This window comes from Salmo trutta, chromosome 8 (assembly GCF_901001165.1).
Source record: "Salmo trutta chromosome 8, fSalTru1.1, whole genome shotgun sequence".
NCBI lineage: Eukaryota > Metazoa > Chordata > Actinopteri > Salmoniformes > Salmonidae > Salmo > Salmo trutta.
Window position 1 is genome coordinate 49,504,680 of NC_042964.1, and position 13,694 is coordinate 49,518,373.

The window sequence follows — 13,694 nt, forward strand, 5'->3', positions numbered from 1 at the left end:
CGTTCACACACATGAATAAGGGAAGTTAAGCTAAGCACAATGCCACAGTTCTTCCTAGCCTTACAGGATCCTAGAGAGACCGTAACTCTAGTTATCGCTCTAGATAAGTCTCGCCCTGTATCGTCCTCTCTGTCTCTCTCCCTTTTCAAGAATGATATGGAATTACCCTAATCTCCTTGATGAGTTGGATGCCACAATCACCAAGGCTTTCCCACTGGCCACAGACGTCAGGATTTAGGTTAAAAAAGTTGGGTGGAAAAAAATATGAAATGTGCTTATGTTGATTCAACATCACATGGATTTTTGGGGGTTGAAATGACGTGGAAACATCGTTGATTCAACCAGTAGGTTACCTCCATCTTTTGCCAGTTTATTACACTACAGACTCACTAGTACACAACATTTCACACCAACTTCCTTCCTCATCACCATCCAGCAGTAAAATCTGCAGACGGCTCAGTTCCTGTTTGACACAAGCTGCTTTACTGAGAAAGGAGATGTGATGTGAGACGTTTGTGTCCTGTCCTGGTTCAATCATCTGTACCTGAAGCATGGGGCAGCTACTGCTGCAGGGATTGCTGTGGGCTGCGATTTTCCTGGGCTCATCTGTCCCTAATATCGAGTCCTCAGAGTACAACCCATTTCCTGGCATCACCGACAAGAAGTTCATCGACGACTGTGTGAGGATACACAACGACAACCGATCCTCTGTGAATCCACCAGCCAGAAATATGCTCTACATGGTAAGCAGTGAGGCAATGAGAGCATGCAACACTGTGAATTCTCAAGTCAAAACTCAGCAATACCATAATATAGCTAATACTGGTTCCATGTAAATCATTCAGAATTGGATTGTTTTTGCAGATAGAAATGCGACAATTACGAATATCCAATACGTGAATAGTGCTTCAACGCTTCCTAAAGCAACAATGCTTATAAACATTGCCTTGGAGTAGGCTATAGTTGAATAAGACAGGGCTCTACACTGTCCTTTTTTACAAGGAGCATGTGTGCGCCTAAGTTGAAAAATGTAGGCGCACACAAAGAAATGTAGGAGCACAATGAAAAATTTGAGGTAAGGTAATAAAGCTAGAATCCTACATTTTTTGAGGCGCACCGGTGCTCCTAAATGAAAATTCCATGTCACAGACAAAATATGTAGGCGCATAGGCAAGTAAAATGGTCGCACTGTAAAACAATGTTAGAATGAAAGGAGGACAGGCCACTCAGATCCATAGAGGTGTGTAATCAGTTTCACATCACATATTTTTTAGACACCCACTAATTTGGTTGTATTTTTTTTCTCAAGACGTGGGATGAGGGCTTGGCCATCACTGCAAGGGCCTGGGCAAGACACTGTGATTTCCAGCACAACATCTACCTGAAAGAGGTCAGACGGGTCCACCCTGTCTTCTCCTCCGTGGGAGAGAACATCTGGGCAGGATACCCGCCCTCCACGTTCTCCGTCATGCGCGCCATGGATTTATGGGTCAAAGAAGTGAACGATTACTCATACCCAAGCAATGGGTGTAGACAAGGGAAAATGTGTGGCCACTATACACAGGTACGTGTCCTCTACTGTAGCATCACTGCTAAAACCATCAAAACGACAAAATGCAGTTTTAGCATTGGGCCAGTAACCAAACGGTTGCTAGTTCAAATCCCCGAGCCAACTAGGTGAAAAATCTATTGATCTGTCCTTGAGAATGGCACTTAACCCTAATTGCACCAGGGGCGCCGTCAATAACGGCTGATCCCTGGCCTTGACCGCACTCTCCGAAGCTGTCTCAGGGAGCGTGGGATATGCAAAAACCACCTATTGAATACCACACAGGTTACACAAAAATAAGCACCCACTATTTGACCTATTGTAAAATACATTGGTATAAAGGGGAAACTCAATATTTCATCATCTTTGCCGACTGTATGTTTGCTTGCATTCCCAGGTTGTATGGGCGACGAGCTACAAGGTTGGTTGCGCCGTCCAAATATGCCCGAATGGTGTCGACAGGACTTCGTTTTCTGATAAAGAGGGAGCCATATTTGTTTGTAACTATGCCGAAGCGTAAGTCAGACTGAATACACATTAAATTTACGAAGCATAAGGCAGACTGATTTCATTTCGTATATCTGTGTATTCAAATTGTAATGGTCACATACACATATTTAGAAGATGTTATTTGCACGTGTAGCTAAATGCTTGTGTTCCTAGCTCCAACAATGCAGTAATATCTAACAATTCATGTACATGTGAAAATTCCACCTAAAAACTACTTTGGTAATTGTTTCATTAGTCCATTGTATATATAGACCCAAAAAGTGTTACATGTCAGCAATTTCAAGACACAGTTGGAAGTTTACATACACCTTAGCCAAATACATTTAAACTTGGTTTTTCACAATTCCTGACATTTAATCCTAGTAAAAATTCCCTGTCTTACGTCAGTTAGGATCACCACTTTATTTTAAGAATTTGAAATGTCAGAATAATAGTAGAGAGAATGATTTATTTCAGCTTTTATTTATTTCATCACATTCCCAGTGGGTCAGAAGTTTACATATACTCAATTAGTATTTGGTAGCATTGCCTTTAAATTGTTTCACTTGGGTCAAACGTTTCAGGTAGCCTTCCACAAGCTTCCCACAATAAGTTGAGTGAATTTTGGCCCATTCCTCCTGACAGAGGTGGTGTAACTAAGTCAGGTTTGTAGGCCTCCTTGCTCGCACACACTATTTCAGTTCTGCCCACAAATTTTCTCTGGGAATGAGGTCAGGGCTTTGTGATGACCACTCCACTACCTTGACATTGTTGTCCTTAAGCCATTTTGCCACAACTTTGGAAGTATGCTTGGGGTCATTGTCCATTTGGAAGACCCATTTGCAACCAAGCTTTAACTTCCTGTCTGATGTCTTGAGATGTTACTTCAATATATCCACATAATTTTCTTACCTCATGATGCCATTTATTTTGTGAAGTGCAGCAGTCCCTCCTGCAGTAAAGCACCCCCCAAAACATGCTGCTGCCACCCCCGTGCTTCACGGTTGGGATGGTGTTCTTCGGCTTGCAAGCGTCCCCCTTTCTCCTCCAAACATAACGATGGTCATTATGACCAAACAGTTCTATTTTTGTTTCATCAGACCAGAGGAAATTTCTCCAAAAAGTACAATCTTTGTCCCCATGTGCAGTTGCAAACCATAGACTGGCATTTTTATGGCGGTTTTGGAGCAGTGGATTTTTCCTTGCTGAGCGGCCTTTTAGGTTATGTCGACGTAGGGCACGTTTTAATGCGGATATAGATACTTTTGTACCTGTTCACTCCAGCATCTTCACAAGGTCCTTTGCTGTTGTTCTGGGATTGATTTGCACTTTTCGCACCAAAGTACGTTCATCTCTAGGAGACAGAACGCATCCCCTTCCTGAGCGGTATGACGGCTGCATGGTCCCATGGTGTTTATACTTGCATACTATTGTTTGTACAGATCAACGTGGTACCTTCAGGCATTTGGAAATTGCTCCCAAGGATGAACCAGACTTGTGGAGGTCTACAATTTTTTTTCTGAGGTCTTGGCTGATTTATTTTGATTTTCTCATGATGTCAAGCAAAAAGGCACTGAGTTTGAAGGTAGGCCTTGAAATACATCCACAGGTACACCTCCAATTGCCTCAAATTATGTCAATTAGCCTATTAAAAGCTTCTAAAGCCATTACATAATTTTCTGGAATTTTCCAAGCTGTTTAAAGGCACAGTCAACTTAGTGTATGTAAACTTCTGACCCACTGGAATTGTGATACAGTGAATTTTATAAGTTAAATAATCTGTCTGTAAACAATTGTTGGAAAAATTACTTGTGTCATGCACAAAGCGGATGTCCTAACCGACTTGCCAAAACTATAGTTTGTTAACAAGAAATTTGTGGAGTGGTTGAAAAACGAGTTTTAATGACTCCAACCTAAGTGTATGTAAACTTCTGGCTTCAACTGTATATAACTTCCAGAATACAGAAATGCAGCCGATATGATGCATTTTGCATCATAAGATTCTGCGTTGTGCATGATTTGATGCAAAATGAATAATTTCTGGAACACCTGGGGATTTTTGAAAGGTTATTGGAATTATGCAACCTTGCACACATTTTATTTTTTTTGCCCAAGAGAAAGTACAAAGTCTAAGATGCTCTGATTTTAGAATTATGGAAACATTTTGGATAAATTAAAAGGATGTGCATTGCTTTCTCCAGGGGAAACGTGGTTGGGATGTTACCATACCAGAACGGGTTGGAAGAATGCAGCTCTTGTGAGGGTGCAAACAATCAATGCCAGGCCAAGCTCTGCCGTGAGTCTGTCAGCTACCGTTTCCCACACCCAATAAAATACCAAGATGCAGGACAACCCTGCGATGGTCTGAATGTTCAACATATTCCTTCACAACACCACCAATACTCTTTCCCTTGTGCATGCTACACATTCAACACCACCCAATACCATTTTCCATTTGTGACATAACAAAGCTGCCATATTGTCTTTCCTCTTTACAGACAATCCAAAACGAGATGAACAGAAAAGTATGTTTTGAATACACAACCCTTCATTTAAATGATCTTCCTAAACCACAATGGTAGAATGTGTTTTGTGACCTACAGCAAGCAGCCTTTACTTTACTCATCTGTGTACAGGTTACAGATGGACCCCCGACTGGGACCCCACCCTGGCCACATGTGGCCCCTGCTGCATGGCCATATTGGCCATCCGACCCCTGGCCCTTCTCCTCACCTTTGTCGCCGCATTTGGAGTACACAGATTGTACCCAAGCATATTTGTTTACGAATAGCTGAGAGGTTTAGATTGATTGACCTGCACTGACGTTCTCATTGTTGTCATGCCTTTCTCAATGTGGTCCTGTCTTTTTAAAATTCCTGCAGAGCCTCAAACCAAACTCCCATTGTGGTACAATAAAGTGAACTACTACTAAAATGTATATGCTGCTTTTGCTGCTTCCATTAATGTGTTAAAGGGAAAGTTTACCCCACAACGTAACCAAAACTTTATTTACTGACCTCAAGGAGTTATGCAGCAGTCTTTAATACAAACTCCACGGCAAGCCCTCTAAAGTAAACAATGCCTAAAATAAGAGTAGGAAAAATAGGTCTCAAATAACATAAATTTGACAATCTGTGTTTCTGTTAAGTTACATTTTTGAAAATAACTGTTTCTCCCCCAAAAATCATGTTTGCTTAACAATGAGCAATGGTGTTGGCAAAAGCACAAACAAGTCTGGGACCAGGCTCACCAACCACTGACAGCAGAACTCATAACACAAGAGCTTATGAAGGTTGAAGAGCAGTGTCTAAAATCATCTTATTTAGCCTAACAGGAAAAGCAATTCTACAAATACAGAATGAGAGATTATCATATACTTGTTTTATTGAGTCTTTAGAAGTAGTAACACCAAATGACAAAGAATGCAGCCCAACACACAGTTCTCATAAACATCACAATGCTATTTCACTGTTCAGCAGTCTTCTAGGCCCATTTCTGCTACACTTGACGCCTGCAGCGGCACACGACAACAATCTTCATTTAATCATGAACTAAAACTTTCAATGCCTTTTCTCAAAGCCTGCAGGTATATACACCTTGTTAATCATTTATAATAAGGACTATAAAAAAAGCTCAACAGTATGCATGTTATTTTTTATAAGTATACATTTTCAACAGACTAAGTCAGCATCATTATGAAACATTACTAGTCTTCCAATGCATTAACTGCATCATAAGCCATTATACTCGCAGGCTTCATAATATTAACATCGACAGGTGTTGGTTGAAAGCAGTACAAGTTGTTCTGAGGATTAGGACAAGAGGAGGAATCTGTGGCATTGGGATAAACCAGGTGAACCACATTCTGTGCATGTCTTACAAACAGTTGATAAACAATATTGAAGAATGGGCCTAGGTAACACTCAGATGCATCGGGTGTCACATATAGGGAGACACCTTTACTGTATACTGTCTCCTCTACTGCGGACAGAGGCATTCACTATTCATTTCATCAAAACTATGAGGAAGATTCATCTCTGTGAGGAATTGGGGATATTCTATTAATATCCCAAATACATCTTTAGACAAACCCATGTTCTGACAAACCTGACGTCCGTCACGCCAGTGATCTGCATACCACGTTTGAATGCAGCAATAGTAAATATTGTCCATTGTCCAAGCTTTTCCAAGGTTAGCCCTTGTTCTTTTTCTTCTTGTCATAGGCGGGTGTGGTCTGTGGGACAGGGTTAACAGAGGGGGCTCCTAGCTTCTTGGTCTTGGCTTTCCTTACCTTAGCCTTGATGGCCTCAATGTCGATTTTGGCTTCTGAGGGAGCTAGAAAAAAAACATGGTAATAGTAAAACAACATATTAAACAGCTAGGTGTGACTGTGGGAGTATGTAGTCAGGCAATGCTTCATTTAACCAGGTGAGTCAGTTAATGATAATAATTACATTTGTAAAGTGCTTTTCATTATAGATTTCAAAGTGCATAAAACCATTTTATTATAAATAAGAATAGAATGTTTCTAAACACCTCTACATTCATATGGAGTATAATATTTGTGTGCCTAACTTTCTCACTCATTACTATTCACCATTCATTCAGGGTTATCCGTAATCACGGTAGCATCCACATTATCCATATCATGAAAGCAACAACCAAAGTCTAGGAGGAAGGATAGGCCAGCTGATCTAGATGAGTCTTAAGGCCTGCTTTAAAAAGCCCCAAGAATGTCAGGAAGAGAGTTTCAAAAGATCTGTGAGTGAGAGGAAAAGGCCTGGTTGCCTGACTGGTGTGGGGCATGAAGCAGTCTGGCATGGCTTGAAGGAAGTGAGTGGAAAGGTTAGGTGGAGAGAGGGTAGTTAATAACATAATTATTCAAATGATTCATTGTACCTTTGTTGGTCTTCTTCATAACAGGTTTCTCCTTAGGAGGAATAAAGGCCCTGTTTCGCTCCTCTTGCCTCTTAGTCAACGCCTCGGCTTGTTTCACCTTGGAAACACAGACACAATCAGACATAGGACAAATGGATTTGGCACAGTAAATCCTATTATGTCTTTTGAAGGTCATTAGTTTCTCATGCAATGCTATACAAATAGTAACTGGTGCATAGCTATCAAGTCAAGTGATGGTTGCGACACCTAAGGACAAAGCTGTGTCAAGTAACATCCACGTTTACCACACCCCAGGGTGAAGAGGTGTCAAGTAACATCCACAGTTACCACACCCCAGGGTGAAGAGGTGTCAAGTAACACCCACAGTTACCACACCCCAGGGTGAAGAGGTGTCAAGTAACACCCACAGTTACCACACCCCAGGGTGAAGAGGTGTCAAGTAACACCCACAGTTACCACACCCCAGGGTGAAGAGGTGTCAAGTAACACCCACAGTTACCACACCCCAGGGTGAAGAGGTGTCAAGTAACACCCACAGTTACCACACCCCAGGGTGAAGAGGTGTCAAGTAACACCCACAGTTACCACACCCCAGGGTGAAGAGGTGTCAAGTAACACCCACAGTTACCACACCCCAGGGTGAAGAGGTGTCAAGTAACACCCACAGTTACCACACCCCAGGGTGAAGAGGTGTCAAGTAACACCCACAGTTACCACACCCCAGGGTGAAGAGGTGTCAAGTAACACCCACAGTTACCACACCCCAGGGTGAAGAGGTGTCAAGTAACACCCACAGTTACCACACCCCAGGGTGAAGAGGTGTCAAGTAACACCCACAGTTACCACACCCCAGGGTGAAGAGGTGTCAAGTAACACCCACGTTTACCACACCCCAGGGTGAAGAGGTGTCAAGTAACATCCACAGTTACCACACCCCAGGGTGAAGAGGTGTCAAGTAACATCCACAGTTACCACACCCCAGGGTGAAGAGGTGTCAAGTAACATCCACAGTTACCACACCCCAGGGTGAAGAGGTGTCAAGTAACATCCACAGTTACCACACCCCAGGGTGAAGAGGTGTCAAGTAACATCCACAGTTACCACACCCCAGGGTGAAGCGGTGTCAAGTAACATCCACGGTTACCACACCCCAGGGTGAATCGGTGTCAAGTGATATCAATGGTTACCACACCCCAGGGTGAATCGGTGTCAAGTGATATCAATGGTTACCACACCCCAGGGTGAATCGGTGTCAAGTGATATCAATGGTTACCACACCCCAGGGTGAAGCGGTGTCAAGTGATATCAATGGTTACCACACCCCAGGGTGAATCGGTGTCAAGTGATATCAATGGTTACCACACCCCAGGGTGAATCGGTGTCAAGTGATATCAATGGTTACCACACCCCAGGGTGAATCGGTGTCAAGTGATATCAATGGTTACCACACCCCAGGGTGAATCGGTGTCAAGTGATATCAATGGTTACCACACCCCAGGGTGAATCGGTGTCAAGTGATATCAATGGTTACCACACCCCAGGGTGAAGCGGTGTCAAGTGATATCCATGGTTACCACACCCCAGGGTGAAGCGGTGTCAAGTGATATCAATGGTTACCTTTATCTCTTCCATCTTCTTCCTCTTCTTAACGCTCTCTCGAAGGAAGAACTCTCCCGTTGCCAGTTCCTTGTCAATCTAGACAACCAGGAAACACAACAAAACAGTGAATTTAAAAAATATATATATATTTTACCTTTATTTAACTAGGCAAGTCAGTTAAGAACAAATTCTTATTTTCAATTACGGCCTAGGAACAGTGGGTTGACTGCCTTGTTCAGGGCAGAACGACAGATTTTTACCTTGTCAGTTCGGGGGTTTGAACTTGCAACCTTTAGGTTACTAGTCCAACGCTCTAACCACTAGGCTATGATGCCGCCCCTTCCTGAATCCAGGAACATGGGTTTGAATAAGCCTAGTGATAGGTTTAGTGATGGATGGGTTATATCAAGTAGTGATAGACCAAGTCATCTGTTGATGTTAGGCTCTATGGCTGTTGTATGTTATAGTACAAGGATGAGTAAAAAGGAAGATTGGGAACTTCTAAGCAATTTGCTGGCCGGAAAAAGGTTCTAAAATATATTCATAAGACGTTCAAGAGTGGCCTGGAGTAATAATTTCCAGGCCTGGAGTAATAATTTCCAGGCCACTCTTGAACTTCTAAAACTAAATAGAAATTACTTAGAAATTATAATGGACTTATTTTTTTTTATAAGTGCCCTTTTTCCAGCAAATTGCTTTGACTTACAAATCGGTTTGATAAAAAAATCTGTGCCCTCCGCTGAATTTTGTAATCCCAATGTGGGCCTGGAGCCAAAGTTATTACACACCCCTGTTACAGTATGTGGAAGAGGACTTGTCAATGTCCTGTGTTGTTATCTTGAAACTGAACTTTAAAAATATATAAATGTTTTTATTATACTGTGCTTGCACTTTGTATGCTACGTTTGACGTGCCATCTACGTGAAGATTTGTATACTGGGCTGGCATGTTGTATGACACAGGAACCGATAGAAATAAATACATCATGCCTGCGTGATGGTTCTGACCCACTAACCTGCTCTCAGGCTGCTGCGGGCGAAGGCGATTCTGTCCCACTAACCTGGCTCTCAGGCTGCTGCGGTGGGCGGCGGTTCTGACCCACTAACCTGGCTCTCAGGCTGCTGCGGGGGGAGGCGGTTCTGACCCACTAACCTGGCTCTCAGGCTGCTGTGGGGGGAGGCGGTTCTGACCCCCTAACCTTGCTCTCAGGCTGCTGCAGTGGGAGGCGGTTCTGACCCACTAACCTGGTTCTCAGGCTGCTGCGGGGTCAGGAAATTCTGACCCACTAACCTGGCTCTCAGGCTGCTGCGGGGAGAGATGGTTCTGACCCACTAACCTTGCTCTCAGGCTGCTGCTGCGGAGGCAGGCGGTTCTGACCCACTAACCTGGCTCTCAGGCTGCTGCAGGGGCAGGCGGTTCTGACCCACTAACCTGGCTCTCAGGCTGCTGCGGGGAGAGATGGTTCTGACCCACTAACCTTGCTCTCAGGCTGCTGCTGCGGAGGCAGGCGGTTCTGACCCACTAACCTGGCTCTCAGGCTGCTGCAGGGGCAGGCGGTTCTGACCCACTAACCTGGCTCTCAGGCTGCTGCGGGGAGAGATGGTTCTGACCCACTAACCTGGCTCTCAGGCTGCTGCTGCGGAGGAAGGCGGTTCTGACCCACTAACCTGGCTCTCAGGCTGCTGCGGGGGAGATGGTTCTGACCCACTAACCTGGCTCTCAGGCTGCTGCTGCGGAGGCAGGCGGTTCTGACCCACTAACCTGGCTCTCAGTTTGCTGCGGGGGCAGGCGGTTCTGACCCACTAACCTGGCTCTCAGGCTGCTGCGGGGGCAGGCGGTTCTGACCCACTAACCTGGCTCTCAGGCTGCTGCAGGGTCAGGAAGTTCTGACCCACTAACCTGGCTCTCAGGCTGCTGCAGGGGAGATGGTTCTGACCCACTAACCTGGCTCTCAGGCTGCTGCAGGGTCAGGAAGTTCTGACCCACTAACCTGGCTCTCAGGCTGCTGCGGGGGAGATGGTTCTGACCCACTAACCTGGCTCTCAGGCTGCTGCTGCGGAGGCAGGCGGTTCTGACCCACTAACCTGGCTCTCAGGCTGCTGCGGGGAGAGATGGTTCTGACCCACTAACCTTGCTCTCAGGCTGCTGCTGCAGAGGCAGGTGGTTCTGACCCACTAACCTGGCTCTCAGGCTGCTGCTGCGGAGGCAGGCGGTTCTGACCCACTAACCTGGCTCTCAGGCTGCTGCAGGGGCAGGCGGTTCTGACCCACTAACCTGGCTCTCAGGCTGCTGCGGGGTGAGATGGTTCTGACCCACTAACCTGGCTCTCAGGCAGCTGCGGGGAGAGATGGTTCTGACCCACTAACCTTGCTCTCAGGCTGCTGCGGAGGCAGGCGGTTCTGACCCACTAACCTGGCTCTCAGGCTGCTGCAGGGGCAGGCGGTTCTGACCCACTAACCTGGCTCTCAGGCAGCTGCGGGGTCAGGAAGTTCTGACCCACTAACCTGGCTCTCAGGCTGCTGCGGGGGGAGGCGGTTCTGACCCACTAACCTGGCTCTCAGGCAGCTGCGGGGGGAGGCGGTTCTGACCCACTAACCTGGCTCTCAGGCAGCTGCGGGGTCAGGAAGTTCTGACCCACTAACCTGGCTCTCAGGCTGCTGCGGGGGGAGGCGGTTCTGACCCACTAACCTGGCTCTCAGGCAGCTGCGGGGGGAGGCGGTTCTGACCCACTAACCTGGCTCTCAGGCAGCTGCGGGGTCAGGAAGTTCTGACCCACTAACCTGGCTCTCAGGCTGCTGCGGGGGGAGGGGGTTCTGACCCACTAACCTGGCTCTCAGGCTGCTGCGGGGGGAGGGGGTTCTGACCCACTAACCTGGCTCTCAGGCTGCTGCGGGGGGAGGCGGTTCTGACTCACTAACCTGGCTCTCAGGCTGCTGCGGGGGGAGGCGGTTCTGACCCACTAACCTGGCTCTCAGGCTGCTGCGGGGGGAGGCGGTTCTGACCCACTAACCTGGCTCTCAGGCTGCTGCGGGGGGAAAGGTGTGTACTCCTTCTTTGTCGTCTTTTTCTTAGGCTCCTTGCGCTTGGTCAGGTTCTTGTGTCGGAAGTTGGGCAGGAATCGCTCCCAGCTCTGCAGCCGCAGCTCGGGGTCCTTGGACAGCTCGCGCTTGATCATGAGCGTCTGCGGTCGACACCAATCGAACGGTCGCCAGAGTAAAAAGGGAGAAACATGTTGGAAGAGTTAACTTGGATTATTGAAACTGAGGGCGGTTGCAGTCAGACTACATGCTGGTAACTACATGGCAAAGCTCCAGAAAGGATGCAGTAGTTCAAGCCAGTTGCTTCATTAAAAGGGCAATCAGCAATTGCTACATCCATTTTTGTACATTTAAATAAGATGAAGGAAAAAGGAAACCGCACACTGTTCTTGATAGTATCACTGATATTTAATAAGCTTACGTATCGGCCTCACGGCCTTCGTCAGAGCTTTTGTGAATGTTCTGAAAACAGCACCTCTATGTAGACCTAGCCCCACCCACATCCGTTCCACACATGGAAAGGGGTTGGAGGCCAAGGAAAAATAAATAAGTACTACCAAACATAACAATATGCATTTCACAAGCACTACAAAAGTGTATAAATAAGACGCATTAAACACGTCCATAAAACCACAATGAGGACATAGCAAGTTTTCATTAATCATTGGGTACATCATACGAAAAACATCAGAGTAATCTGAAATAGGGGCATAATTCAGGGTTCAAATTCACAACATAACATACATAGGCATTTCATCATTAAGTCCTTTAGGAAATAATGTCTGGAGGGTGAAAATCGCAAAAAATTCTCTTTTGCTCATAGTATTATTAATATCACCTCCCCTGTCTGATATCTTGACTTTCTCTATGCCACAAAATCTAAAGGTGGAAATGTCATGTTTTAGGTCTTTAAAATGTACTGCGACTGGATAATCCCTGTCGTTTCTCCTTTTATGTTCACTGATTCTCTGTTTGAGAGAACGAGAGGTTTTACCTACATAGCACAGCCCACATGGACATTTAATAATGTAGATAACATGGGTGGTGGAACACGTAATAATGTCATTTATTTGAAACCGTTTTCCTGTGTGGCGGTGGCAGAAATATTCACACCTCATCATATTGTTGCACTGTGCGCATCCTCTGCATTTATAGCTACCATTTGGTAGAGGGCGTAAACGAGCCTGGCTGATTTTCTTTTGTGGCTGGCAAAAGTTCACAAAAGCTCTGACGAAGGCCGTGAGGCCGATACGTAAGCTTATTAAATATCAGTGATACTATCAAGAGCAGTGTGCGGTTTCCTTTTTCCTTCATACTGTTGCCATGCACCTGCAATACGATTGCTCAGATGTGCGAGTGCCTTTTGAATTATGTACATTTAAATAAAAAATGTATACATACACACATATATATATATACACACACACAGAGATTCGTGAAGAGTATAATTCATTAGAACCCAAAATATAAGCTTGTTTTATTACATTGTTTACGAACAATGTCATTGTAAACAAACACGGTGTAGCCTCAAAAAAAAATCTTTAAACTATAATTTTGATATCTTGGATCATCAGTCCTTGCATCCATAGCTGTCTATGAATTTGAGTGGTTACATTTCTCAAAGGCCCATCCCTCAGCCTTTTACCAAAAGAGAGGCGGGGGATCTGTTTTGTTATTGTTTCAACTATGAGTTGCTCCTTTAAATCCCTTGAGCCACAGCATTAAAGGAGCAACACCTCACATTTTAGATTTCTTTGACTGCTTAGAAACGCCTAAAATAGCTTAAGTACAGCTTCCTTCCTGACCATATAAAAAAAAAATCCCCTACAAGGACAACTAACAAGTTTTGCATTGCTAAGATTTTGGCTATTGTTGACAACCTCATGTACGAGAGCCAATCAGAATAAAGGAATTTGTAAACACAACTGGCCAAACACGATAAAAAAACTTGAAAATAAAGTTATGACGGATAGAATAAGTCGGTCTGGAGCATGTTGTTCTCAGCTGTCAAGGAACTTCAAACTTCCCCTTTTGGTATCATGGTTAAGTTCAAGTCCTCTATTCTAAAGGACTCCAGTTTGTTTTGGTGACTTCCTCTGTGGCGTCAACAAAAACCCCAC

General features: G+C 45.0%; 2 protein-coding genes across 2 annotated transcripts in view; one reads left to right on the forward strand and one right to left on the reverse strand.

Annotated features, from left to right (window-relative positions):
• Positions 1-453: 453 nt before the first annotated feature.
• glipr1a (GLI pathogenesis-related 1a) lies at positions 454-4,976 on the forward strand. Its single transcript, XM_029761761.1, has 6 exons — positions 454-743; positions 1,310-1,564; positions 1,947-2,065; positions 4,240-4,334; positions 4,537-4,563; positions 4,675-4,976. Exons 1-6 carry the CDS (start codon positions 552-554, stop codon positions 4,827-4,829), a joined length of 843 nt encoding a protein of 280 aa, XP_029617621.1. The 5' UTR covers positions 454-551; the 3' UTR covers positions 4,830-4,976.
• Positions 4,977-5,397: 421 nt separating this feature from the next.
• Positions 5,398-13,694, reverse strand: part of LOC115199150 (KRR1 small subunit processome component homolog) — an 18,802-nt gene continuing 10,505 nt past the window's right edge. The window contains exons 7-10 of the mRNA XM_029761760.1: positions 11,547-11,717; positions 8,555-8,632; positions 6,938-7,034; positions 5,398-6,373 (exon numbers count right to left, since the gene is read on the reverse strand). Coding sequence (XP_029617620.1) covers positions 6,231-6,373; positions 6,938-7,034; positions 8,555-8,632; positions 11,547-11,717 — 489 coding nt within the window. The 3' untranslated portion in view covers positions 5,398-6,230. The remainder of the gene's footprint in view (positions 6,374-6,937; positions 7,035-8,554; positions 8,633-11,546; positions 11,718-13,694) is intronic.

Coding starts and splice junctions, on each gene's coding strand:
- glipr1a (XM_029761761.1), top strand. CDS start 552: ATGGGGCAGCTACTGCTGCAGGGATTGCTGTGGGCTGCGATTTTCCTG. Junction 4,335..4,536: donor ATGCCAGGCCAAGCTCTGCC/GTGAGTCTGTCA, acceptor TCCTCTTTACAG/ACAATCCAAAACGAGATGAA. Junction 4,564..4,674: donor AAAACGAGATGAACAGAAAA/GTATGTTTTGAA, acceptor ATCTGTGTACAG/GTTACAGATGGACCCCCGAC.